At 35.9% G+C, this 23,159-nt stretch overlaps 1 protein-coding gene across 1 annotated transcript in view; it reads right to left on the reverse strand.

The window, feature by feature from the left end:
* Nucleotides 1–1,640: 1,640 nt before the first annotated feature.
* LOC138691803 (zinc finger protein 664-like) overlaps nt 1,641–23,159 on the reverse strand; it is a 53,945-nt gene continuing 32,426 nt past the window's right edge. Inside the window, exons 3-6 of the mRNA XM_069814233.1 lie at nt 15,594–15,691; nt 10,268–10,399; nt 8,428–8,510; nt 1,641–3,417 (exon numbers count right to left, since the gene is read on the reverse strand). Coding sequence (XP_069670334.1) covers nt 2,679–3,417; nt 8,428–8,510; nt 10,268–10,399; nt 15,594–15,686 — 1,047 coding nt within the window. The 5' untranslated portion in view covers nt 15,687–15,691 and the 3' untranslated portion in view covers nt 1,641–2,678. The remainder of the gene's footprint in view (nt 3,418–8,427; nt 8,511–10,267; nt 10,400–15,593; nt 15,692–23,159) is intronic.

Below are 23,159 nucleotides of genomic sequence, written 5' to 3' on the forward strand. Positions count from 1 at the left end.
CCGAATAATAACAGGCATTTCCCATATTTATTCTGCCTTTAATATACTCTCAAATGTCATTGTATCTTCTTTTTTATATTAATTGTATTATTTAATTTCTATTTCTATTGCTGTAATTATACTCCGTATTCTGTATATTAAAATAATAATAATAATAATAATAATAATAATAATAATAATAATAATAAATTATAAATAAATTTACTCGTCTATTTGTCACTGTTGCTCGAAGGAATTTTTTATTTTTATTTTATTGGGTTATTTTACGACACTGTATCAACATCTCAGGTTATTTAGCGTCTGAATGAAATGATTGTGATAATGCCGGTGAAATGAGTCCGAGGTCCAGCACCGAAAGTTACCCAGCATTTGCTCGTATTGGGTTGAAGGAAAACCCCGGAAAAACCTCAATCAGGTAACTTGCACCGACCGGGATTCGAACCCGGGCCACCCGTTACTCCACAGGTGTGGGCTCGAAGGTATTTCTATTTTCAAAAGATAAATTTCAAAATTTTTATTTGAATTTCGTACTATGTTCTGGTTACGAGACATAATCCTATACTTTACCTACTGAACATTAATGAATTAAAAAAAAAAATAAATAAAAAAAATAATGAAATACAAAATTACTTAGTAGGTAAGAAATACATTTCTAAGAGAGAAACAAAGAATACGAGCTAAGCACAGTAAATTTAAAAAGGACCTAAGAGACAAGAATATAATTTTTAATGTTACATAGTCTTAATTTCCACATGAGGAGTACAAGTAGACATCTTCATCAAAGTCATCCCTAAAACCTTCGCACTTATTATAATACCATTGAAAGCAGAAACAATACTGTATCACTGTGCACCAGTACTATTTTTGAGATCGTGGTCAAAGTTCATATTATACAGATGAGGCAAGTTCAATTGTTACTTGTTGTTGAGGTTTCCTTGATGTTTCTAGCTCTACGTCATCGGGTTTGTGTGGCACAAGATGGGCCAGGTTCAGTATGCGCAGCAGCTATTGGAGACACAATGTGAATTTTTGCAGATTGAGATCACCTGCAAATATTCTCACTAGAGATAGTTCACTTATCGGAATGGACAACAATGGTTCCCTCTCTGCATTCTGTTTCTCTCTGAGTGTATTCACAGAGACTCAAGAAGGCGCTACATCCTCTGGTGAAACTGCATTCCTATTGAACGGGAATATTCCAGTCTTCCAAAAGCCGGATCTTGTTGTTTAGGAACAGAAACTTTTCTTAGAGAAGGAATTAAACAGTCTATGAAAGTCATATCTGCTAAGAATTTTTCCTATATTGATACTCACTTCCTGATCCAATTCAGTGTTCAAGGCATATTTCAAATATTTGTGGACACTAACATGTAATGGCTGAAGCAGATGTTTTGTATGTGAAGGAAATGTCAATAAAATGAAGTGCTTGTTCTCTGCTAGCATCAATGCTTCTGAAGACAAATGGAAGTTCATAATTAGGACAGGCCTAGCAGATGGAAGTGATTTTATGAACTTTTCATCCGTTTCAGGAATATCTCACGGATTATTCAACCTTTTGGGATAACATCAATACTGGCATCACAGTGAGCATCTGTTTTCAGTGTTGGGATGTTCTGTACGCAATAAGTTCCCCCCTCCCCCCGGTATTGCATCTGTCTGTAATTCAATATTTATCTCCTAAATTGTAGGCTAGTTTCCTAATTTGCAAGAATTAGTCCAAAGTCGCATTGTTTTCATAAGATGAAATATTATTGCGTCTTAAGGAAGACATTCTACTTGATAATGCCGCACAGTACTGTAGCACAGGAAATGGATTTGGAAATGATCAATGATTTTATGAGATCACTTCTAGGGTTTAATCTTGAAAAATAGGGCAAAAAGGGAGAACACAAGAACACATTTAAATAATAAGACAGGCATTTTAAAAACCAATTTGTGACGGGATATTGGAGTGAAGGAAAGATGGAAAGAAAAAATTCTAAAACATCCTGGGTTCAAAGCGGGACAATATATTAACGCTCGAATAGAGAAAAATGTCACATTTGATAGGTTTATCCTCACTGTGTTCATGGAATTTAAAATTGTTTAATCAAATATTTCCTATCCTATATTCCGATAGTCAATATAATGTAATATAATCTAAAAATATTTTATTTAGAGTTCAGTCTATTTGACATATCACAGTTTAAAATCAATAACACTTACAAATGTAAATGATCATTGCATATTATAAAATTGAAATTATTAAGTTTAAGAGGAATCATATGGTTTTTCATCATGTTATTTTAATGATCACAATTTTATAATTTGAAATATAAGATGAATACAACATTTTAGTCACAATTTTATCATATATAATTTTATTACCTGTATTCATTTAAATTTCAAATTGTTATTTATCATAAAATTAACCTGTAAATAGTTGTGTATTAATATATATAAGATTGTAAATTACAATTATCTGGTATGCATTTCACAGTAAAGATATGAAAAATTGTATAAGATATTGTGAGTCAAATGCCTGATGATGCCCAAGGGCGAAAATGTTTGCATTTCAATTTTATAATATGGAATGATCATTTACATTTGTATGTGTTATTGATTTTAAAATGTGATATGTCAATTAGACTGAACTCTAAATAAAATATTATTAGATTATATTACAAATATTTCCTATTTCACTCCTTGTGTGTAACCGAGAGATGTTTTTTGAGAATTCTCGAATGCGTGAAGGAAATTCCACATATATCACATTTCACAGAATTATCTCTAGTATGCTGCTTGAATAAATGTACCCTAAGAGCACTTGATTGTGAAAAACATTTCTCACACTCATCACATTTGAATGGTTTTTCGCCTGTGTGAGTCCGTACATGGTCTACAAGAATTGCTAATCTTGAAAAACTTCTTCCACAATCATTGCATTTGAAGGGTCTCTCGCCGGTGTGAGTACGAATATGCATTCTATAAATAGCTGACGTTGTGAAACATTTTCCACAGTCACTGCATTTGAACGGTTTCTCGCCCGTGTGAGTACGAAGATGGGTTGTTAGGCATCCTTGTTGAGCAAAACATTTCCCACAGATATTGCATTTGAAAGGCTTCTCGCCCGTATGTGTACGCATATGTCCAGATAAATGTCCCCATTGTAAGAAAAATTTCCCGCAGGTACCGCATTTGAATTTTCTTTCGCTGACGTTAGGAGCCTCCAAGGACTTGTCAGAAATACTCCTTCCTGATGAGCTTATAATTTTGCTACTGCGAGAGTGTGATTTCAACTTGTTCCTTCTTCTGTAAATCTGATCGGAACCCTGGGAATCAAGTGCACTTTCGCAGCTAGAATTCTCCGACCAGACACAATTTCCAGGACTTGTAGGCTTCACATCCTCGATTTCGTTCCCGTTGGTATTCAGAATGCTGCAATAAAATAAAATATGTGCTGAAGAATGTTTGCTCTAGAGTATGCCGTTAGGAAAGTCCAGGACAACAGAGAGGGTTTGGAATTGAACGGGTTACATCAGCTGCTTGTCTATGCGGGTGACGTGAATATGTTAGGAGAAAATCCACAAACGATTAGGGTAAACACGGGAATTTTTCTGGAAGCAAGTAAAGAGATAGGTTTGGAAGTAAATCCCGAAAAGACAAAGTATATGATTATGTCTCGTGATGGGAATATGTACGAAATGGAAATATAAAAATTGGAAATTTATCTTTTGAAGAGGTGGGGAAGTTCAAATATCTTGGAGCAACAGTAACAAATATAAATGATAGTCGGGAGGAAATTAAACACAAAATAAATATGGGAAATGCCTGTAATTATTCGGTTGAGAAGTTTTTCTCATCCAGTCTGCTGTCAAAAAATCTGAAAGTTAGAATTTATAAAACAGTTATATTACCGGTTCTGTATGGTTGTGAAACTTGGACTCTCACTTTGAGGGAGGAACACAAGTTAAGGGTGTCTGAGAATAAGGTGCTTAGGAAAATATTTGGGACTAAGAGGGATGAAGTTACAGGAGAATGGAGAAAGTTACACATCACACAACTGCACGCATTGTATTCTTCACCTGACATAATTAGGAACATTAAATCCAGACGTTTGAGATGGGCAGGGCATGTAGCACGTATGGGCGAATCCAGAAATGCATGAATAGTGTTAGTTGGGAGATAGGAGGGGAAAAAGACCTTTGGGGAAGCCGAGACGCAGCTGGGAGGATAATATTATTAAAACGGATTTGAGGGAGGTGGGATATGATGATGGAGAATGGATTAATCTTGCTCAGGATAGGGACCAATGGCGGGCTTATGTGAGGGCGGCAATGAACTTCCGGGTTCCTTAAAAGCAATTAAGTAAGTAAGTAAGTGCTGAAGAATGAATAATGTTGAAACTGATCAGCAAGAGAAAAATAATTGGCTGGATGACTAAGGAGAAACTGACTACTGAAGGATGCACTAGAAGGCATGGTGAACAGGTGAAGAATTCGGGGCAAAAAAAATCAGATAATAGACAAGATTAAAATATATGTGGGTCATAAACGAGGATTAACAGGAAGGAAGAAAATAGGGAAGATTCGAGAATGTTGTGTTTGCAGTGAGACATCTGCCTTTAGGTAGAAAATTGTGAAGTAATGAAGGAAATTAACGAAATATCTTGTTCATATTAAAATCAACGTATTCAAAAAGTAGAATGATGAAACATTGTGTAGACCAATTTACCGACAAAGTCATTGTCCAGCGTGCGCCATAGGAGGCTGGTCTATGATATACCCACGATGAGATGAGATTATTACAGACATTTGTTCGTATGTCACATGGAAACTGGAGCTCCAGGAGAAAGCCCCTGTACTATCTGGACAACGGGATTTCCAAAAAAAAAAAAAGTTATAAATCCAGGTATACAAGGGATCAAACCTGGGTTAACAGTGCTAAGAGTCCAGCACACTATCCATTAACAACCACGGATCAGGTAAACAATTCCAATCAGGAACAATCTTTTCTGTATTTTTTTAAGTTGGTTATTTAACGACGCTATATCAACTACTAGGTTATTTACCGTCGATGGGATTGGTGATAGCGAGGTGGTATTTGGCGAGATGAGGCCGAGGATTCGCCATACTTTACCTGGCATTCACCTTAGGGTTGGAGAAAACCTCGGAAAAAACCCAACCAGATGATCAGCCCATGCAGGGATCGAACCCGCGCCCGTGAGGAACTTCAGACTAGCAATTAATATTTGAGGAGAAAATTCGCTCTGGCGCCGGGGATCGAACCCGGGTCCTTGGTTCTACGTACCAAGCACTCTGACCACTGAGCTACGCGGAACAGAATCCACACCGCTGGATCAAATCCTAATCCTTCAATGTTTCCCTTTGTGGCGTGACTCCAATTAGGCATATATGTTGACGTATATGTCCAATGTCAACTGCCATTATTACATTAGGAGCGCACTCAGCTGAGTGACATGTTTGGCTGGGATTCCGCAGTTAAGGGCACAGTGATCTGTACAGACATATGCACTGCAGCTATGACAAATTGATAAATCTGTAATATTCAGACTGGCAGGCATGCACCTTAACCAACTAAGCCACACTGGTGGCTACTTTTGTGTATTCCTGTGTGTGATGAACTTAACATCTCCAATGTTCTGGTACAGCATTAAGGTTCAAATTTGAGAGCAAATAGAGAACGTCCTATAGGGTGACTCCCTTTGTTTTGCCCTTGTACTCAAAAATGGGACTGCAATCATATTTTTTGCACGATCGTGTTTTTGCTGTATTTACAACTATTGTTGTTATACCTTGAGAGTTAGAATTTCCATGCACAAACTTATTGCTACGGAAACCATTCTTCATAACCTTAAACTATACTGAAATAGACCTATTACAGTGCAGTTATTGTTACTTAGTTACTATTACAGTGCAGTTCTGCGAAGGTTTAGGAACAAAATTGCTCTAAATTTTCAATGCAAAATATATTATATTTAAAAATTTAAAAATATGATCGTGCAAAACATGTTGTGAAATACACGTTTGTGAAGTGCATTACAAAATCTCACTCTGCTCGTTTTTCAATCCTTTCCTTGATTCTGTAAAAAAGGATTTCCCAACCTTGTATCGCAATACACTATTTTGTCTTTTAAATACTGGCTATACAACCACTGGGGTTAAATAAACCATCTGAAAGGACATGAATACATCAGTTAATAAAAATGTGCAGAATGCAGAAAAATATAATGAAACACACTATGCATTTTTTCACCCGAACTGTCATCTTACAGTCATGTCTACTTGGACCTAGTTTAGTTTCACTTTTCTTGGTTATTTAACGACACTGTATCAACTGGTAGGTTATTTAGCACTGGTGAGATTGGTAATAGCGAGATGGTAATTAATTTGGCGAGATGAGGCCGAGGATTTGCCACAAGTTACCTGACATTCGCCTTACGGTTAGAAAAAACTTCGGAAAGAACCGAACTAGGTAATCAGCGGAAGCAGGAATCGAACCCGCGCCCCAGCGCAACTCTGGATTGGCAGGCAAGCGGCTTAGAAGACTGTGCTATACCGGTGGTTGCCATAGTTTAAAAATGATCTAAAGAATCTAAGGATATTCAGTTCACTTGTTGATATCGGTCAGTTATTTTGATAAAGGGAATATAGTCCAAAAACCATGATAATTAAATTAATTTACTCTTTCTAAAATTGTATTATCTATACTAAATTTGATTGAAACAAATTCCCTGTCATAGAAAGCCATTACTTAGATATTTTAAAGAATATTTCCATAAATTATTTTTTACTACTTCCTTTAAATATTAAACACTGAGCTGTGTAAGGAAGCCATTATTTTTTTGAGACTTTAAAGAATATTTCCATAAATTATTTTCAACTATGTCCTTTAAATATTACACATTGAGCTGTGTAAGGAAGCCATTATTTTGAGACTTTGAAGAATATTTTCATAAATTATTTTCTACCTTTTCCTTTAAATATTACACATTGAGCTGTGTAAGGAAGCCATTATTTTGAGACTTTAAAGAATATTTCCATAAATTATTTTCTACTACTTCCTATAAATATTATATTATCCAATATTAAGAATGCAGTAATATTGTCAGACCTCAAAGCAGCTATTCTATCAATAGTCTCTAAACACACACCTTCATCTCAAACAGCAGAAATAACTAAAATGCTCTCTCAATTAATATCACTCAATAAAAGAATTCTATTCCAATGGATACCATCCCATTGTGGAATCCTGGGAAACGAGAATGCGGATGCTTTAGCAAAGAAGGGCAGCACTGCTATATACAGACCTGTTACTAAATCTACGTATTACTCTGTGAAAAGATTTATTAAATCTACATACTTAGACTTCAACAAACAAAATTTGATAACACAATCTCAAGGGAAAAAATGGAACTCTCTGCATCATAATCCACAGTTAATTCCCGATTTACCACGAAAATCGTCTGTAGCTGCATTTAGATTGGCAACAGGCCATGATTGTTTGGCCAAACACCTGCATAGAACTGGAATATATCAGTCCCTTAACTGCCCATTGTGCAACTCAAACCAAGAAATGGATTGGGAACACCTCAAAATCTGTGCTTCAGTGGCTGACCATGATAATATCTTTGAAAAATATTGGAGTGCAAGAGGTCAAATGACTTTATTGTCAAATACCTGGCATTAGAAAACAACAAAAGCAGCAGCCCATAGCAGGTCAATAGCATATGAGTAACTGCCGGCCATGTCCACATATCTCAGAGGAAGACAATGATCATCCACTAAGTAAGGAGGTATCATGTGGTTAGCACGGTGTGTCCCCCAGCAGTTGTAGCTGGTTTGCAGAACGGAATTGTGCTATCTATCATACTGTAGTTTCCCAATTTCATCATGATGCTCGGTAGACATTAGTGTCCTATACATTCCGAAATTTCAATAGAAAATTTTTGAATTAAATACTATTATAGTCACAATCATGCCATGGTATGAAAGAAAAATTTCACAACCTCGAGCGGGAATTGAACCTGCAACTTCCTGTTCTCCGGTCAGGCGCTCTACCACTGAGCTATCGAGTTCGTCTCATTAATATGTCACATCAACGGACGTATATACGTCATCCAAACATCGTAAGATGAAGATTATATTAGAAAATTTTTCTCTCAAGAAGACTGGATTTAGTGCTTACTCCATAATGCCAGTCTAACCCTACTGCCTTAGACCAGGATGCTACAGTGAGAGACAAAACATGCTGAATAGTTCTGCATGTTCCCATTCCTGCAGCAATGGTAAGAGGTCACGGTAAATGAAGGAGAGATTAATTTTTTCCTTTCCATATGTTATGCTAACTCATGACAATATACTGTATTATGTCGTCATCGATCTCCTAAACTAGAGATAATAATGAATATTAGCACACTGCACTCACCTCTCAGTTGAGACTTCACCTTCCTCCGTCGCTACTTCCAGTTTATTCTCCTCTTTTAATGCAATCTCGCCAAATATCTCTTCCTGAAAATAACAAATTTTGTATTTATACTAGAGACATAATAAAAACGCTGGGTTCAAAAACTGCTCAAGTCCAGAGAAATAAAATTTTCAGGAGATGAAAAAACTGTATAAATCAGTATTTTTTTTTTAAATGTATTTTTCAAGTATCATGATTTTGAATATCATATCAATTGCTCAACAAATTTTTGAATTTGTTTGTGCATAAAGGCCTTGGGATACATTTTAAATCATTCACTCTTTTTTCTTATAAAGGAAACACACTGAACAGGGGTTAACTAGTGTATTAATATTGTGTGCAATAAAATGATTTCCTTCTGTCAATGTATTCAAATGGGATGTGGGTCCGATGGACCCTCCTTGCCCATCTACATTACAAAAATAGGTTGCCGAGAGAAGGGTTAAGGGTAGAAAATTACACAGAAACATGAATCCTATAAACTGACCTATTCATGATCATAAACTCCATCCTCATTAACATTATCAGTAGTACCAACTAGTGACAGGGTGACACTTGATCCAGCCATTGCTGTCAATAAGCACAAGGTTCAAACTAACTATCAGCCAACTTTGAACGTCCTAACCAAAATAGTATCTGTGGGCTAAAGCAAGGAGATGCACTATCACCTTTACTTTTTAACTTCGCTCTAGAGTATGCCATTAGGAAAGTCCAGGATAACAGAGAGGGTTTGGAATTGAACAGGTTACACCAGCTGCTTCTCTATGCGGATGATGTGAATATGTTAGGAGAAAAAACACAAAACGATTAGGGAAAATACGGGAATTTTACTTGAAGCAAGGTAAAGTGATAGGTTTGGAAGGAAATCCCGAAAAGACAAAGTACATGATTATGTCTCGTGACGAGAATTTTGTACGAAATGGATATATAAAAATTGGAAAGTTATCCTTTGAAGAGGTGGAAAAACTCATATACCTGGCAGCAACAGTAACAAATATAAATGATACTAGGGAGGAAATTAAACACAGAATAAATATGGGAAATGCGTGTTATTATTCGGTTGAGAAGATTTTTATCATCCAGTCTGCTGTCAAAAAATCTGAAAGATAGAATTTATAAAACAGTTATATTACCGGTTGTTCTTTATGGTTGTGAAACTTGGACTCTCACTTTGAGAGAGGAAAACAGGTTAAGGGTGTTTGATAATAAGGTGCTTAGGAAAATATTTGGGGCTAAGAGGGATGAATTTACAGGAGAATGGAGAAAGTTACGCAACACAGAACTGCACACATTGTATTCTTCATCTGACATAATTAGGAACATTAAATCCAGAAGTTTGAGATGGGTAGGGCACGCAGCACGTATGGACGAATCCAGAAATGCATATAGAGTGTTAGTTGGGAGGCCGGAGGGAAAAAGACCTTTGGGGAGACCGAGACGTAGATGGGAAGATAATATTAAAATGGATTTGAGGGAGGTGGGATGTGATGATAGAGACTGGATTAATCTTGCTCAGGATAGGGACCAATGGGGGGCTTATGTGAGGGCGGTAATGAACCTCCGGGTTCCTTAAAAGCCAGTAAGTAACCAAAATAGTATTCCGTAAAAAGATTCCTGCGCGTTACTTTTCGATCCTCACTCGTAATTATCACATGAAATAATAATATTTGAACATTAATAATTCAGTTGAAAACAATGGTATTGATGTTTCATGAAATTGGTATTTCTGAATGAAAAAAAAAAGGACGCAAGATGAACATCGAAACAAATGATAAATGAACAACCAATTAACTTCACTCACCTCTGGCTCATGCTTCACAATAGGAGAGGTAACGTGTGTATCCTCAATTTTCACTTCCCATATGGGAGCACAGCTTTGGTCCGTGGTCTCTAATGTTGGCTGACGTATGTCTGGAGTCAAAAAATTTCTATCCTGCGGAAAAAGAGATATCATAACTTCTTACCCCTTTGTTTAAGTTGGAAGATGAATTCATTTACTGCAGATATTAACTCTCAGTCTGCAGGTTGTAAATTGGCTACAACTCCTCTCAACAATCAGTAACACAGGGAATGCTGCAAATAGAATGCCTCAAGTGACAGTTTATATTGATGGTACAGCAAGTACCCTCCTCCCAAGCTATTCATTAAAGTGCAAATCCAATTTGAGGATGGCTGCCCTAAAACGGGTTACCAAAATGATACAGCATAGTGGTAATAAGTAGGTTATGTTACGATGCTGTATCAACATCTAGGTTACTTAGCGTCTGAATGAGATGAAGATGATAATGGTGGTGAAATGAGTTCGGGGTCCAGCACCGAAAGTTACCCAGCATTTGATCATATTGGGTTGAGGGAAAACCCCGGAAAAACCTCAATCAGGTAATTTGCCTCTACCAGGAATCGAACCCGGGCCACTTGGTTTCGCGGCCAGACGCGCTAGCCGTTAATCCACAGGTGTGGACTAATGCAGCATATTATTGAGTTCATTTTATAGGACAAAAATCAAAATACGGTAAGAATAATTAATATTTGAAGAGTCCACTGCAAGAATGATGGATGTCATTTGGAATACATTTTGCAGGAGAAGCAATTGAAACTTTGAAATGCTTAGCGCTCAAAGCTTAACTGTGATTTTCCGATCATTACTGGACAATGGCTATCAGCGTTAATGCCATATAACTCTGTATGTACATTCTATATGTCTTAAGCTATGCATTAACAGTCTTGGTTCATTTTCGACAAGAAAGTGACATCCATCATTCTTGCAGTGGACTCTTCATTTATAAACAAAAGATTAAATAAACAGTAACTAGTTTAACATCCATAGAAACATGTTTAATTTTTGTTTAAGTCGTGCTATGTAGGATAAGCAATGCATAACATATAATTTAAAGACAAATGTCTTATACAAAGTGCGGCAGAGGAATTGGACGATTTTCAAATGGAAATAACTTAGCAGTTATGTCTATTAGAACAAATCTATTAATGCCAAAAAAACTGGCTATGTATGTCATTTTGTTGACAAACATCTAGATTGTCTTGAAAATTATGTCCTTCAAATGGTGTCCGTTTCTCTCTATGCAATCTTCAAATTTTTCCCTGAAGTTGTGTGTAGCTCTTTTCAACATTTCGCCATCAATGTTGGCAATTTCCTGAGCAATGGCAATCTACAGGTCATCAGTTGTTTGGGACCTGTTAACGTACACTTTGGACTTAAGCTAATCTCACAGAAAGTAGTTGCTGACGGTAAGGTCAGGCGAGCAGGGAGGCCAGGGAATGTCGCCACGTCGAGAAATGATGTGCCCTGGAAACATGCAGCGCAGAACTGTCATTGAATTTTCTGCTGTATGAGCCGTGGCACCATCTTGCTGAAACCATACAATTTGTCTATCAATCCCACGTAGACGTCTACGCAGTTCTGGTTGAAGAAATGTCCTCAGCATTTCGACGTAGCGTTCACTATTCACTGTCACAGCGTTCCCGTTCTCCTTAAAAAAAATACAGGCCTATGACGCAGTATCTAGACACAGCACACCAAACTGTAACCTTTGCACAGTGAAGCGGATGCTCGTGTAGTTCGTTAGGATTTTCGGGGACCCAGTATCTAAAGTTCCGCTTATTAACATAACCATTTAAATGGAAATGTGCCTCGTCACTCATGAACATAACTTCGTCAGCCAAAATTTCCACCATTCTCTCGGCAAATGTCCTGCATCGGACATAGTCTCCCTCATTCAATTGCTGAATAATCATATAAGTTTATATGGATGAATATTAAGATCTGAATGCAATATTCGGCACACAGAACGTTCTGAAAGTCGCAGTGCTATAGCCTGCCATGTAGCTGATCGATGTGGACTCCTCGTAACAGCCACTCTTACTCGCTCAATATTATCTGGCGTTCGTACATTTGGAACATGTCCTTGTGGTTTCTTCCTGCAAGCTGATGCTGATAATCGAAAGTTTTGTACCTATCTCAATATGATATTGGAAACAGGAACGGCTCCTTGGCAGCCAACATTAAATTGAAAACGAAAGGCATGCTGGGTTTCCACAACTGAATCACCATTCTTGAAAAATGTCTCGATAACGAAACCACTATGCTCCCTTACACAAAATACCATCAAAAATGCTAACAAACGATGGTCGATCGATATCCATAACCCTCATGTTGCTGAGAAAACTGTCTTCTAAAACCGTCCGATTCCTTTGCCACACCTTGTAGAACACTAAGTTTGAGACCAAATCGTTTGAACACTTTCACTGTAAATCTTGTGATTGCACCCTGAGCACCAAGACAGACACCCAAGACTTCCCAGTTACCAATACTATATTTTTTCTTCACGTAGTCACAACATGGCCTATACAGAGAGGGTTTGAGTTTAAACAGCTTACATCAGCTGCTTGTTTATGTGGATGACGTGAATATGTTACGAAAAAAATGAACAAACTATTAGGGAAAACAAAGAAATTACACTTTATACAAGTAATGAGAAAGGTTTTGAAGTAAATCCCGAAAAAAACAAAGTAACTTATATGATTATGTCTCGTGACCAGAACATAGTACGGAATGAAAATATCATCATCATCATCTTCTTCTTCTTCTTCTTCTTCTTCTTCTTCTTCTTCCCCTCAAGCATTAGGTCATATGACCTGTTACGATCTCACAGATGAATTTTCAATCCAGCGCTTCTTTGGACGACAGAGAGATCTCTTCCCGTTCGGATGATAGTGGAGCATGACTTTTGGGATTCTATCTCTATGCATGCGATGCAGATGATATATCCAATTGTTCCGATAATGTTTTACGTGATTAATTACAGGTTCTGGTTGTAATTCTTCCATTACGTCTTCATTGCGTTTGTGATCCCATTTCGTATATCCCGCTGTATATCTCATAAATTTCATTTCATTAGCCGTTATTCTGCTTTTGTCTTTCTTCCTCAATGTCCATGCCTCACTGCCGTAACAAAGTACAGATCTCGCCAAGGTCTTGTATAGGCGAATTCTAGTATGCCTTTGTACTAGGGAAGGTTTCATAATGTTGTTAATTATTCCCATTGTTTTGGTGAATTTAGAAATTTTCTGTGAAATGTCTACTTCATCGAAAAAAGATAATGTGTATCTGAGATATGTAAAATAATTTACTCTTTCTAATATTTTTTAATTTAAACATATTTTGCTAGGCACAGGGTATTTCCCACAGAAGGACATAATTTTAGTTTTTTCTTTATTGATTTTCATATCATATTTATTTCCTATTTTGTTAAAATTAAAAATTTAACGTTGTAATTCATCTTCTAAGGATTCCACCAGAGCTAAATCGTATGCAAAAAGTAATTAATCCAGTTGTAAATATCCATGAGGTAATTGTTTCCATTCTTGTTTTACTCCTGTATGAATTTCTGTCCATTGTGATAATTTATTGTCACACCTTACTGCAATTACATTTGTTTTATAGATACTATATAAGTTATGTTTGCTGTAAGTTGTTGTGGAACATGGTCTGTGGCTAATACATTTAATAATTTACTTTCGGAATGAATATAATTATAAAGACTGGAAATATATTCTTTATAAAGATGGTAAAATTCAAATAATTTGGTGCAACAGTAACAAATATAAATTACTCATGTTATCACTGAAGCTACAGAATGAAATCTGATAACAATGTGACTCTAAGTGTAGCCTAAAAAAGGTGAGTCTTATCCTTTTTTCAGATAAGGTGTGGGTTCAATATTGTGAAATGTATTAAAAGTGGGTTTATATAAGAAGAGTAAACTATAACAAATGTTCAATAAATATAAACTAACGAAGTGTTGAAATTGAAGCACTCTTAAGCTGCAACTACATAGTTCAACTTTCCTTTCAACTTTATGCATTCGACCAATGAATGCATGATTCATATTTAATATTAATTAATATATATTTACGTAGTAAAGATTAAGTTCAAAACGGCGCACCACATAGACACAGAATCTTCATGCATCTTAACTGAACGTGTGTACACTTTGTCAAAATGAAACTGGCCGGCATCTGAGAGACTAAGTTCGAATCGGGTATTTCCGTGAGCGCTCGGGACAGCCAGGATTTGTTCAAAAGATTGCATATATTCTTCTAGTAGTTATAATGGGTAACACAACAATCACTAAAATTTTCCGACAAAATAATTCATATATGAGATTTAAAACAGACAGATCGTTCAGAGTATTTCAACAGTGAATATTGTAACACAAACACTATATACTGTATAACAGGTTTTCAAGTGGAGCATGACCATTGCTCGTTACAAGGCCGTTCTTACTGCAGTAAAACTCCTAGCGTAGTGGTAGAGCATTAGCTAAGTGTTCGTGAGATTGCAAGTTTAAATCTTCGTGGAGCTACTGAACCTTCTTCTTCTTCTTTTTTTTTTTTTAAATGCATCAGTAAAAATATAACTGGTTTTCGTCATTTTTTAAACCTTAGAATACTTTTCGCTTTATTAATAGAAACTTTTGACGCTAGATGGCAGTAACACTAAAGACGAAAATTAGGGGCCTTCATATTAAAATGCTGTGTTAATTATTTTATTAATTCCTGCTGCTTTGCACTCTATTGCCTAAGGAACATTCAGTAAATATGTTGACGGTTAAATAATGGCAATAATTAATTTGCAAGTTGTGCTATAGGGAATATGATTATTATACTAATTAAATCCGTGATCATCAGGCCTAAACGTAGTAATTGTAAACAAGAAGAAAAACCATAATTCTGATGAAAAAATATATTCTGATATCCTACAATTATGACAAATTTCACCAATTTTGTAATTATCTGTAAGTAACATAAGCAAAATTGTGTAACTATATTACACTAAAACGAGTTGTAAAAAATAAAAGGACAAAACAAAAGATTCTCTATGGCGATTCGAAGCATGCTGTGGAGGTAGCCCAAATCAGCGCCTTGTATTATGGAGTTAACTACAGCGGCACACGGAAGTTTACGGTAGTGAACTGCGTGCTCATCCGAAGGGACTTAGAAAATTTTCACTGCTCAAGAGACCAGCCATTTTCATTTTGACTAAGTGTATGTGTATGAAAAATTGAACTGTGTAGATGCAGCTTAACAAAGGGTCTCATTACACTTACGTCTGGTGAAGGGTTTGCCTCTTCTCTGTCTTCGACATCACATATTAGTACAGCCAATGGGTCAACCTCAGGTTCCGTCTTGATTAAATCCATTTTCACTGAAAGAAGTGTCAGAAAATTACTCCTTCATTCTTTGTATACTGTTGAAAAAGCTCTTAAACAGAGCTGCAAGAGTGTCCCGCCTGCCTACCATAGGAAATACATGACACTCAAAAGATTATAACATACAAATTAAGCCTGGGTTCTAATCGATTCTTTAATGCAATAATAATGATTGAAGGTTGAATCCACATGCGCTGCTGTAAACAAATTTTTCATACTTATATCACTGTCACAACACATTTCACTTCTTATTGCATTATATATTTATGTATGTATCTAACGGCTATCCACTTCACTTGCATGATTCGGGTTCCGTATATTACGGATAGATAGCAGCACTGTGACCCAGTTTCAATTTGCACACCACTTCGGCAGGCCACACTGTACATGATGTGCATCTGTGAAGAGTTATGTCGTGTACTAGGGTAAGCGTATGTGTAAGTTCGTGTAATTGTAGTGTAGGGAATGGGTGAGGATGACGATGATGAGGGAGAAGAGGAAACCCGGTGCTGGCACGTAGCCTACTCATGTCGAATAGCACCATGGGGGCCGCCAGGCTTAACGTCCCCATCCGACAGACGAATCACTATATATGAAATGTTCACTACATTAATGCATTAACAATTGAACAAAAAACACACTCAAGGAAAGAAATATAATAGTACATTATGCAACGAGCCTATAATGGTAGTAATTACGACGCGAGTATGTTTAAGAAACGAGCGCAAGCGAGTTTCATAATTTTCATACGAGCGTCTTAATTACCATTATAGGCAAGTTTCATACGACTTTTTAAGCTCGACCACATTTCTAATTTGAAATTATTCATAAGTATTCATGTTATTCTTATATGACTGGGGAGCGAAACTGACCTTGTGAAATATCTCGTAAATTGTGAGATGTGCGCAGACGCGAAAGTATTGATTTTTTTCCGAGACACAAATGTCATTCACCTTGATATAATCTAGAGAGTAAAAGAAACATTAATCTTGTTATAACCTTGAAATTGACTTAGACATTGAAAAACGAGATGACAAATTGAATTTATTTGAATTTTATTTACAATTAACGCTAATTATTATAGTAACAGAACATAACCTTCTGCGACAGTATTGGATTTCCAGCCTCCGTGACGTTTCGCTAGTCGTCTTTCGATTGCATATCCGAGAATAATCGATACTTGCGCTTTCATATTGCTTCAATGGTGTTTTCTGATTGGTGGAACATCTGACCTTTAATGAGGTCCATTAAAGGGCTGCTACCAGGTGTATAATTACTACATTTCGGCATGGTCGAGCATAAAAGTTATAAACAGTCCATTTCGAACGTCGCCATATTTTCTTTCACTGAGCATCACGCGATGCTTTCCGCTTCTTCCAGTAGGTGGTTCCCGACTCGGTGTCTACCTGGGATGGCAACAACTCAAAACAAAATATTAAACGTGAGGAATGTTACTATACGGCCTACGTTAGCGATTAGTGATGTTAGATTCGAGATTAGTGACAAGTTAGGCTAAGTTAGTTTAGATGTACAGTAGGTATTTTTCACCCATAGTTGTTTCGACCACACATCACACTAAAATCATAGCCTTCGTTATAATTACGTGGTTGAAGTTAATTGCAGTTCTGCACAGTTGGTGATACTGAAAAAAAAAACTATCATATCCTTCCTTATATTATGTCATTGTAACATCATGTCAGAGTGGAAGAAAAACCAAGTAATGTAATTAATCGAGCTTTACGAGTAATGTCCATGCTTATATGACATCAGAAATAAGGACTATCACAATAGGATTCGGAGTTTATTTGTAAAAATTTGGAGTCTGTTCGTCCCAGTACTATTCCCTCCGACATCAAAACAAAAATAAAGAACATCAGGAGTCAATATGCAGCAGTGGCGTAGCGTCAATGTAAGCTAAAAAGCTTAGCTTCCCCAGTTATTAATAATTTCATAATAAACCTGCAGTTTATGGAGAAAATTATTTATTAAATTTAATAGAATTTATATTTACGCGCTAAATATTGTGATGCGGCAGCTCAGGATTATTTGTGATGCAGCAGTAAACACGAAGCCTGCACACACCAGCTTCCAAGCAGACCGGTTTCTTCTATGTAATCCACCCCGCAGATTTTCCATCCCTTTTAACCTACCCTAGTCGCAAGGCTCGAAAAGAAGCTAGCTTTAACATTTAAAATAAGTAGTTTCCGAGTTATCCCTATTCGTCAGTTGTGTTCAGTTGAAGTGTTAGTGGGCATTGTGGCTGATATAATAAATAATGAGCGAAATAACAGTTCCTGACACTAATTTACTTGAATTTTTTAGGACAATTGTATTATCAAGACTGACTTACGAACAAAAGTGTGATTTAAAAATCAAATGACCGACTCCCTTGCTGTCAGTGAAGGACACAACCAAAAGAAAGACGCATACTTACGTAATGATATTAATATTGTGATTTCTCTAAGTATGACAGGGAGTGAGCTAATGTTATACGTATACGTGTCTATTTGTTAGAGATATGTGTAAACCGTGAAATCGTATTTTATTACGTACCATTTGAGATCATGCCTTATTGGTGTTACTTACGATGTTCCAAACAATCTTCGACTGCTGACTTGAAATTGACTACTATTTATTTTAAGGCTGTATTTTTGTAATACATTTTCTCATATTGCATGAAAGACAACTTGAGTTAGCTTCCCCTGCTCAAAATTTCATGCTACGCCACTGATATGCAGGAAAAAAATTAAACTTTCAATTCATTTTAATACAATAAATATCTATTGGACAATTTTGTTCCAGCTTGAAATCTTTACTGAGAATAACCTTTTCTCCTGCCTTCTGGATATCCATTTCCTTTCCCAGTCTCTCTTTGTTTATTTTTGCTTCTCATTGGTACAAGCTAACGAAACACTTGAAGCTGCAGAAGCTAAAACAGCTACATTTTTAATTAAAATCCATTCTGTTCATTTAAAAGGCTCACCACATCACTCACACGTTGCTCGAGCTCTACTAACCTCGAGTAGCAGACGAGAAATCAGCCAAGAGTGAACGGTGATACTACGTTTAGCCGACAGAAAGCGCTTGATATAGGACGTTGCTTGACAACTTGCGTCGACTTGTGGACGAAAAATCTGCCAAGTGTAAACGGTGATGCTACATATAGCCGACAGAAAGCGCTTGATGTTGCGCGACAAATAGCAAGTGTAAATAGGGACTTATATTACGTCACTTTAAGGAAATGTGGCCAACTTACATCTTGTAACAAATAACTATGGAACTCTTCACAGGACATGTCCTTGAAATTATATTTCACCGTGATGATACCTCTGACTGTCTCCGTTAGAATGTGATTTCGTTCTCTTGTTCATTTAGCAGATATTAGGGAGAATACTCTCTCAGCACTTCCATTGTGACTTGGGATAAATAAATAGAATTGACATATTTCTAAGAGTTCTGAGAAAGTTTAAGTGTTCGCAGAACTATTGGAATTGAAGAATTTGCACCATTGTTTATCTAAACTTAAATCTTTGTCAAAATTAACTTGATTGGCATAACTTTGTACATTGCAGAATAAAATTGATAAAATAGCTTAGAATCATGAATAGTGACATTTTTAGAGTGTAAGAATTCAATGCATGTCAATAGGTCATCATATTTTATGCTTGTTTGTGTGCTCCAGCTTCAAACATTGAAAGCAGTTAAATTCTTTCATAGGTTTTCACCATTTATTCTATGCATAATATCGCACATTATTCAATATTCATATTAATTCTAGTTTAAATGCGAAATGCTGGACATTTCAAAAAGGATAAAATGATTAAAAAAAGAAGGCACGTCCTCCTTTTGCCGGACGGATGGTAAACCTACTATGTCCTGTGTGAAATTTTCCGCAGCAAAGGCGGTGTAATTTCCCTGTGAGGAATAATTAAGCAGCATGTCTCGAAACATCGACACCAGACAATTGAAGATTTGAAGCAAGCAGTTAGGGACGCATTCAGGAAAATCACTCCGCCTTTGCTGCGGAAAATTTTACACAGGACATGGCGTCACATCATTTTGTGTCGCGGCAAGGAGGTGCCTATAATGATGTTCTGGATCATTAAACAAGCTGGAACGTAAAGTATCAACCATTGTCACACATCTCCTATGACATGTTCAAAATGGATGCACATCAACATACAGACAAGGGCCCACCCTTTCGGACCTTACTGTACAATATTAATTAAAGAAAAATAATTCTATTTAACCTTTATTTCGACTTCGTAAGGAAAATGTAGCATATTAAATTCCACTGTGTCAAAACCACTTACCTAAGAGATGGCCGATATTTTGTCACAGATAAACCTGTGACTGATGACGCGAAATATCTGTGACAAAATATCGCTATCGAAATCTGCTCCGTATTCAATACTCTGTGACTGATATTTTCTCCTCTACGTCGTAGGTTTGCGCGTACGTATGATACAATAACAGCAAAATCTGGCAGTAGTTTCTCCATCATATTATAAATGATTTAGTTATTACACGATTTAAATAATAACACCATTGGTCACCAGTACTTAATCTTGTGTAAAATCCTGTCTGAACAACTGTTTTGTTTTGTAATTATTTTCCAATGTTTTTCCGAATACTTATGTTTCATTAATTTTTATTCTATGACTCAATATTATAATGTTAATGCACGACTTAAAATAATTTATCCATTATATTATATACAATAAAGAGGGTCAATTTTTAAAACAATTAGGATAATCATATAACCTCAATTTCTCCATACCCAACTACATTTAAAAATGATCAACTGGTTCAATATCTACAATATAACCTCTTGGTATATTAGGTTAACTTTTGACATGTTACTGTTCAGGTAGGTAAGTATTTATTTGTTAATGGTACACGTACATAATTTCTTTGTTGGATCTTCCTATATAAATCACTGATGAGTGGTGTGTATAGAGAAATCGTATTCATATTTCACTGCTCTTCAATATTTCCTGCTCATTTCTATCGGTGTGACAAAATATCGGTGTAATTCATGCTACGTATCGATATTAAATATCGGTGTGACAAAATCACCGATAAAAGTCACAGATATTTAATTGTCACAGTTGTCACAGATACTTGAAAATATCGTTTAAGCTCATCTCTACTTACTTACCTTACGATCAAGAAACCCGTGTTCAAAGCTGTCACAGACATTAAAGGTGCATCTACAATGTTCAGTTTTTCAAGCACGTACGCATGCAAACTCTCTCTCTCTCTCTCTCTCTCTCTCTCGCGCTCTCTCTCTCTTTTAATTTAATTTCTTATATTTCGTAGATCTTACATTAACAATGAAGCTTTAAGAAGTGGAACAAGTCAAAATTTTACAAGATTATAATATTTTGGCGAGATGAGACCGAGGATTCGCCAACAGATTACTTGGCATTTGCCTTATGGTTGCGGCAGAATGTTGAAAGAATGAAGTCGAAAACCCACGTTAAGACGCATGCAGATTTTGCGTCTACATAGTGCCCCGTGTTGAATGTCACCTTCATATATCTTTTTATTAAATACCAATCCAATACTTAGGCCCACTTGATTCTCAAAATTTTTGTTGAACACTCCATAGACACTCCTATTAACAATAATCTATACTAATAATAAATCTGTAGCCAAAATTTTTCTGGTAATTTTCGATTTTCCAAAAATAATTGGTGTTAACATGTATAATTAACCACCCTGACACCGAAAATCGCTTTTTTTTTTACACTTATGTTTGTATGTCTGTCTGTATGTTTGTTACCTTTTCACACGATAATGGCTGAACCGATTTATATGAAAATTGGAATATAAATTAAGTTCGTTGTAACTTAGATTTTAGGCTATATGGCATTCAAAATACTTTATTTAAAAGGGGGGGGGTTATAAGAGGGCCTGAATTAAATCGAAATATCTCGCTTATTATTGATTTTCATGAAAAATATTACATAACACAAGTTTCTTTAAAAATAATTTCCGATAAGTTTTATTCTGTACAAAATTTTGATAGGACTGATATTTAATGAGATAAATGAGTTTTAAAATTACAATAACAACACCATCCAAGGCGCTGTACTGATATAAAAACAAATGACTTCGTCCATAAGGGGCCTTGGACAACAACAATCGAAAGCTATTAAGCATAGCCTAAGAGAATATTTCTGTGTTTGTATGAAGTAATATCGGAAGCTAATTGTTTAATTATTATTTCACCATTGGAAAGTGTAGTTTCTCTAGATGGACATAATTCTACAATGTTATTACAGTAACTCCTGAAACATATAGCAAGTAATATATAGTATACACTTTAAAACTAAATGATATGTCAATCTTCATTAAACTATGGTTGCATGTAATAGCAATTAAGAAACATGTTAAAGGAATTGTCATTGCACCAAATGATTGCTCTCTGGACCAAAATGACCGCATTTTAATTATTTAAATACAATTTAAATTAAGTAACATATTAAACGATTTATCGTTCTATCAAACACGAATGTTCCCTGGATATCAAATGTCCTATTTTAATTATGTAATTACTTTATATTTATTTCTAACAGTTGCAGCGGAGTGCAGGGGTGCGGCTAGTTTTTTAATAAAGCTAATCGTTCTTACTGCCATTTTCAGCTTCAAAGGTCGATCACAAAAAAAAAAAAAAAAAAAAAAACAATTTTCAGTTTACTACAGCCACCTAAAACAATCAGCTGCTCACTACATGCTACTGTTAAACGAAATAACGGAAAAGATACCCACCCACAATTGATAGCTTTCAATTACCGTATGCACTATCGTTTTTAGTGGAATGCGTTTTGTGCATGCATAGCTTGAATGCTTAAAATTGAAAGAAAAGTTGAACCGTATAGTTACCCTCTTTAATATTCGGCCACTTAGGTTTGCAACCAAATCAGTGTTTTTTTCTGATCATCTTAATGACAAAATATAAACAACAAAAAATATAAAATCAACAATTCCTCTTCCAAGATACTACTACAAAAATTAATCAGTATATTCTTCATTATAAAGCATAAAAATAAATTCATAACAAGAAATTGACAATTACCACAGCCACTTAAAGTTTTAACCAAATTCATCATCTGTAGAAACTAATCAGGCAATATTTAGTGACCTGTAGCATATTTTCTTCTTCAAACCTCTCTCAAGCGTTGTAGCATATTAGATATGTATCTCTTAATGTCTTTCAGTGTGTTTTTTAGCCCATTCTTTCTTTATTTTTTCTTCTAATTCACCTTTTGATTTTGAAGGTGGTTTTCGTGTTCGTGATTTCAGCTGGCCCAGAGATTTTCAATGGGTTAAGGTCGGGGCTTTGGGGATGGGTTTCAATAACTTTGGGACAATTATCACATACAGGCAGAACAGTAAGCACAGAAACACTGTACCTAGTAAGGCAGCAACCCCATGCTCAAATAAACAAATGAAGTG

The sequence above is a fragment of the Periplaneta americana genome, chromosome 16 (genome assembly GCF_040183065.1).
Source record: "Periplaneta americana isolate PAMFEO1 chromosome 16, P.americana_PAMFEO1_priV1, whole genome shotgun sequence".
NCBI classification, from domain to species: Eukaryota; Metazoa; Arthropoda; class Insecta; order Blattodea; family Blattidae; genus Periplaneta; species Periplaneta americana.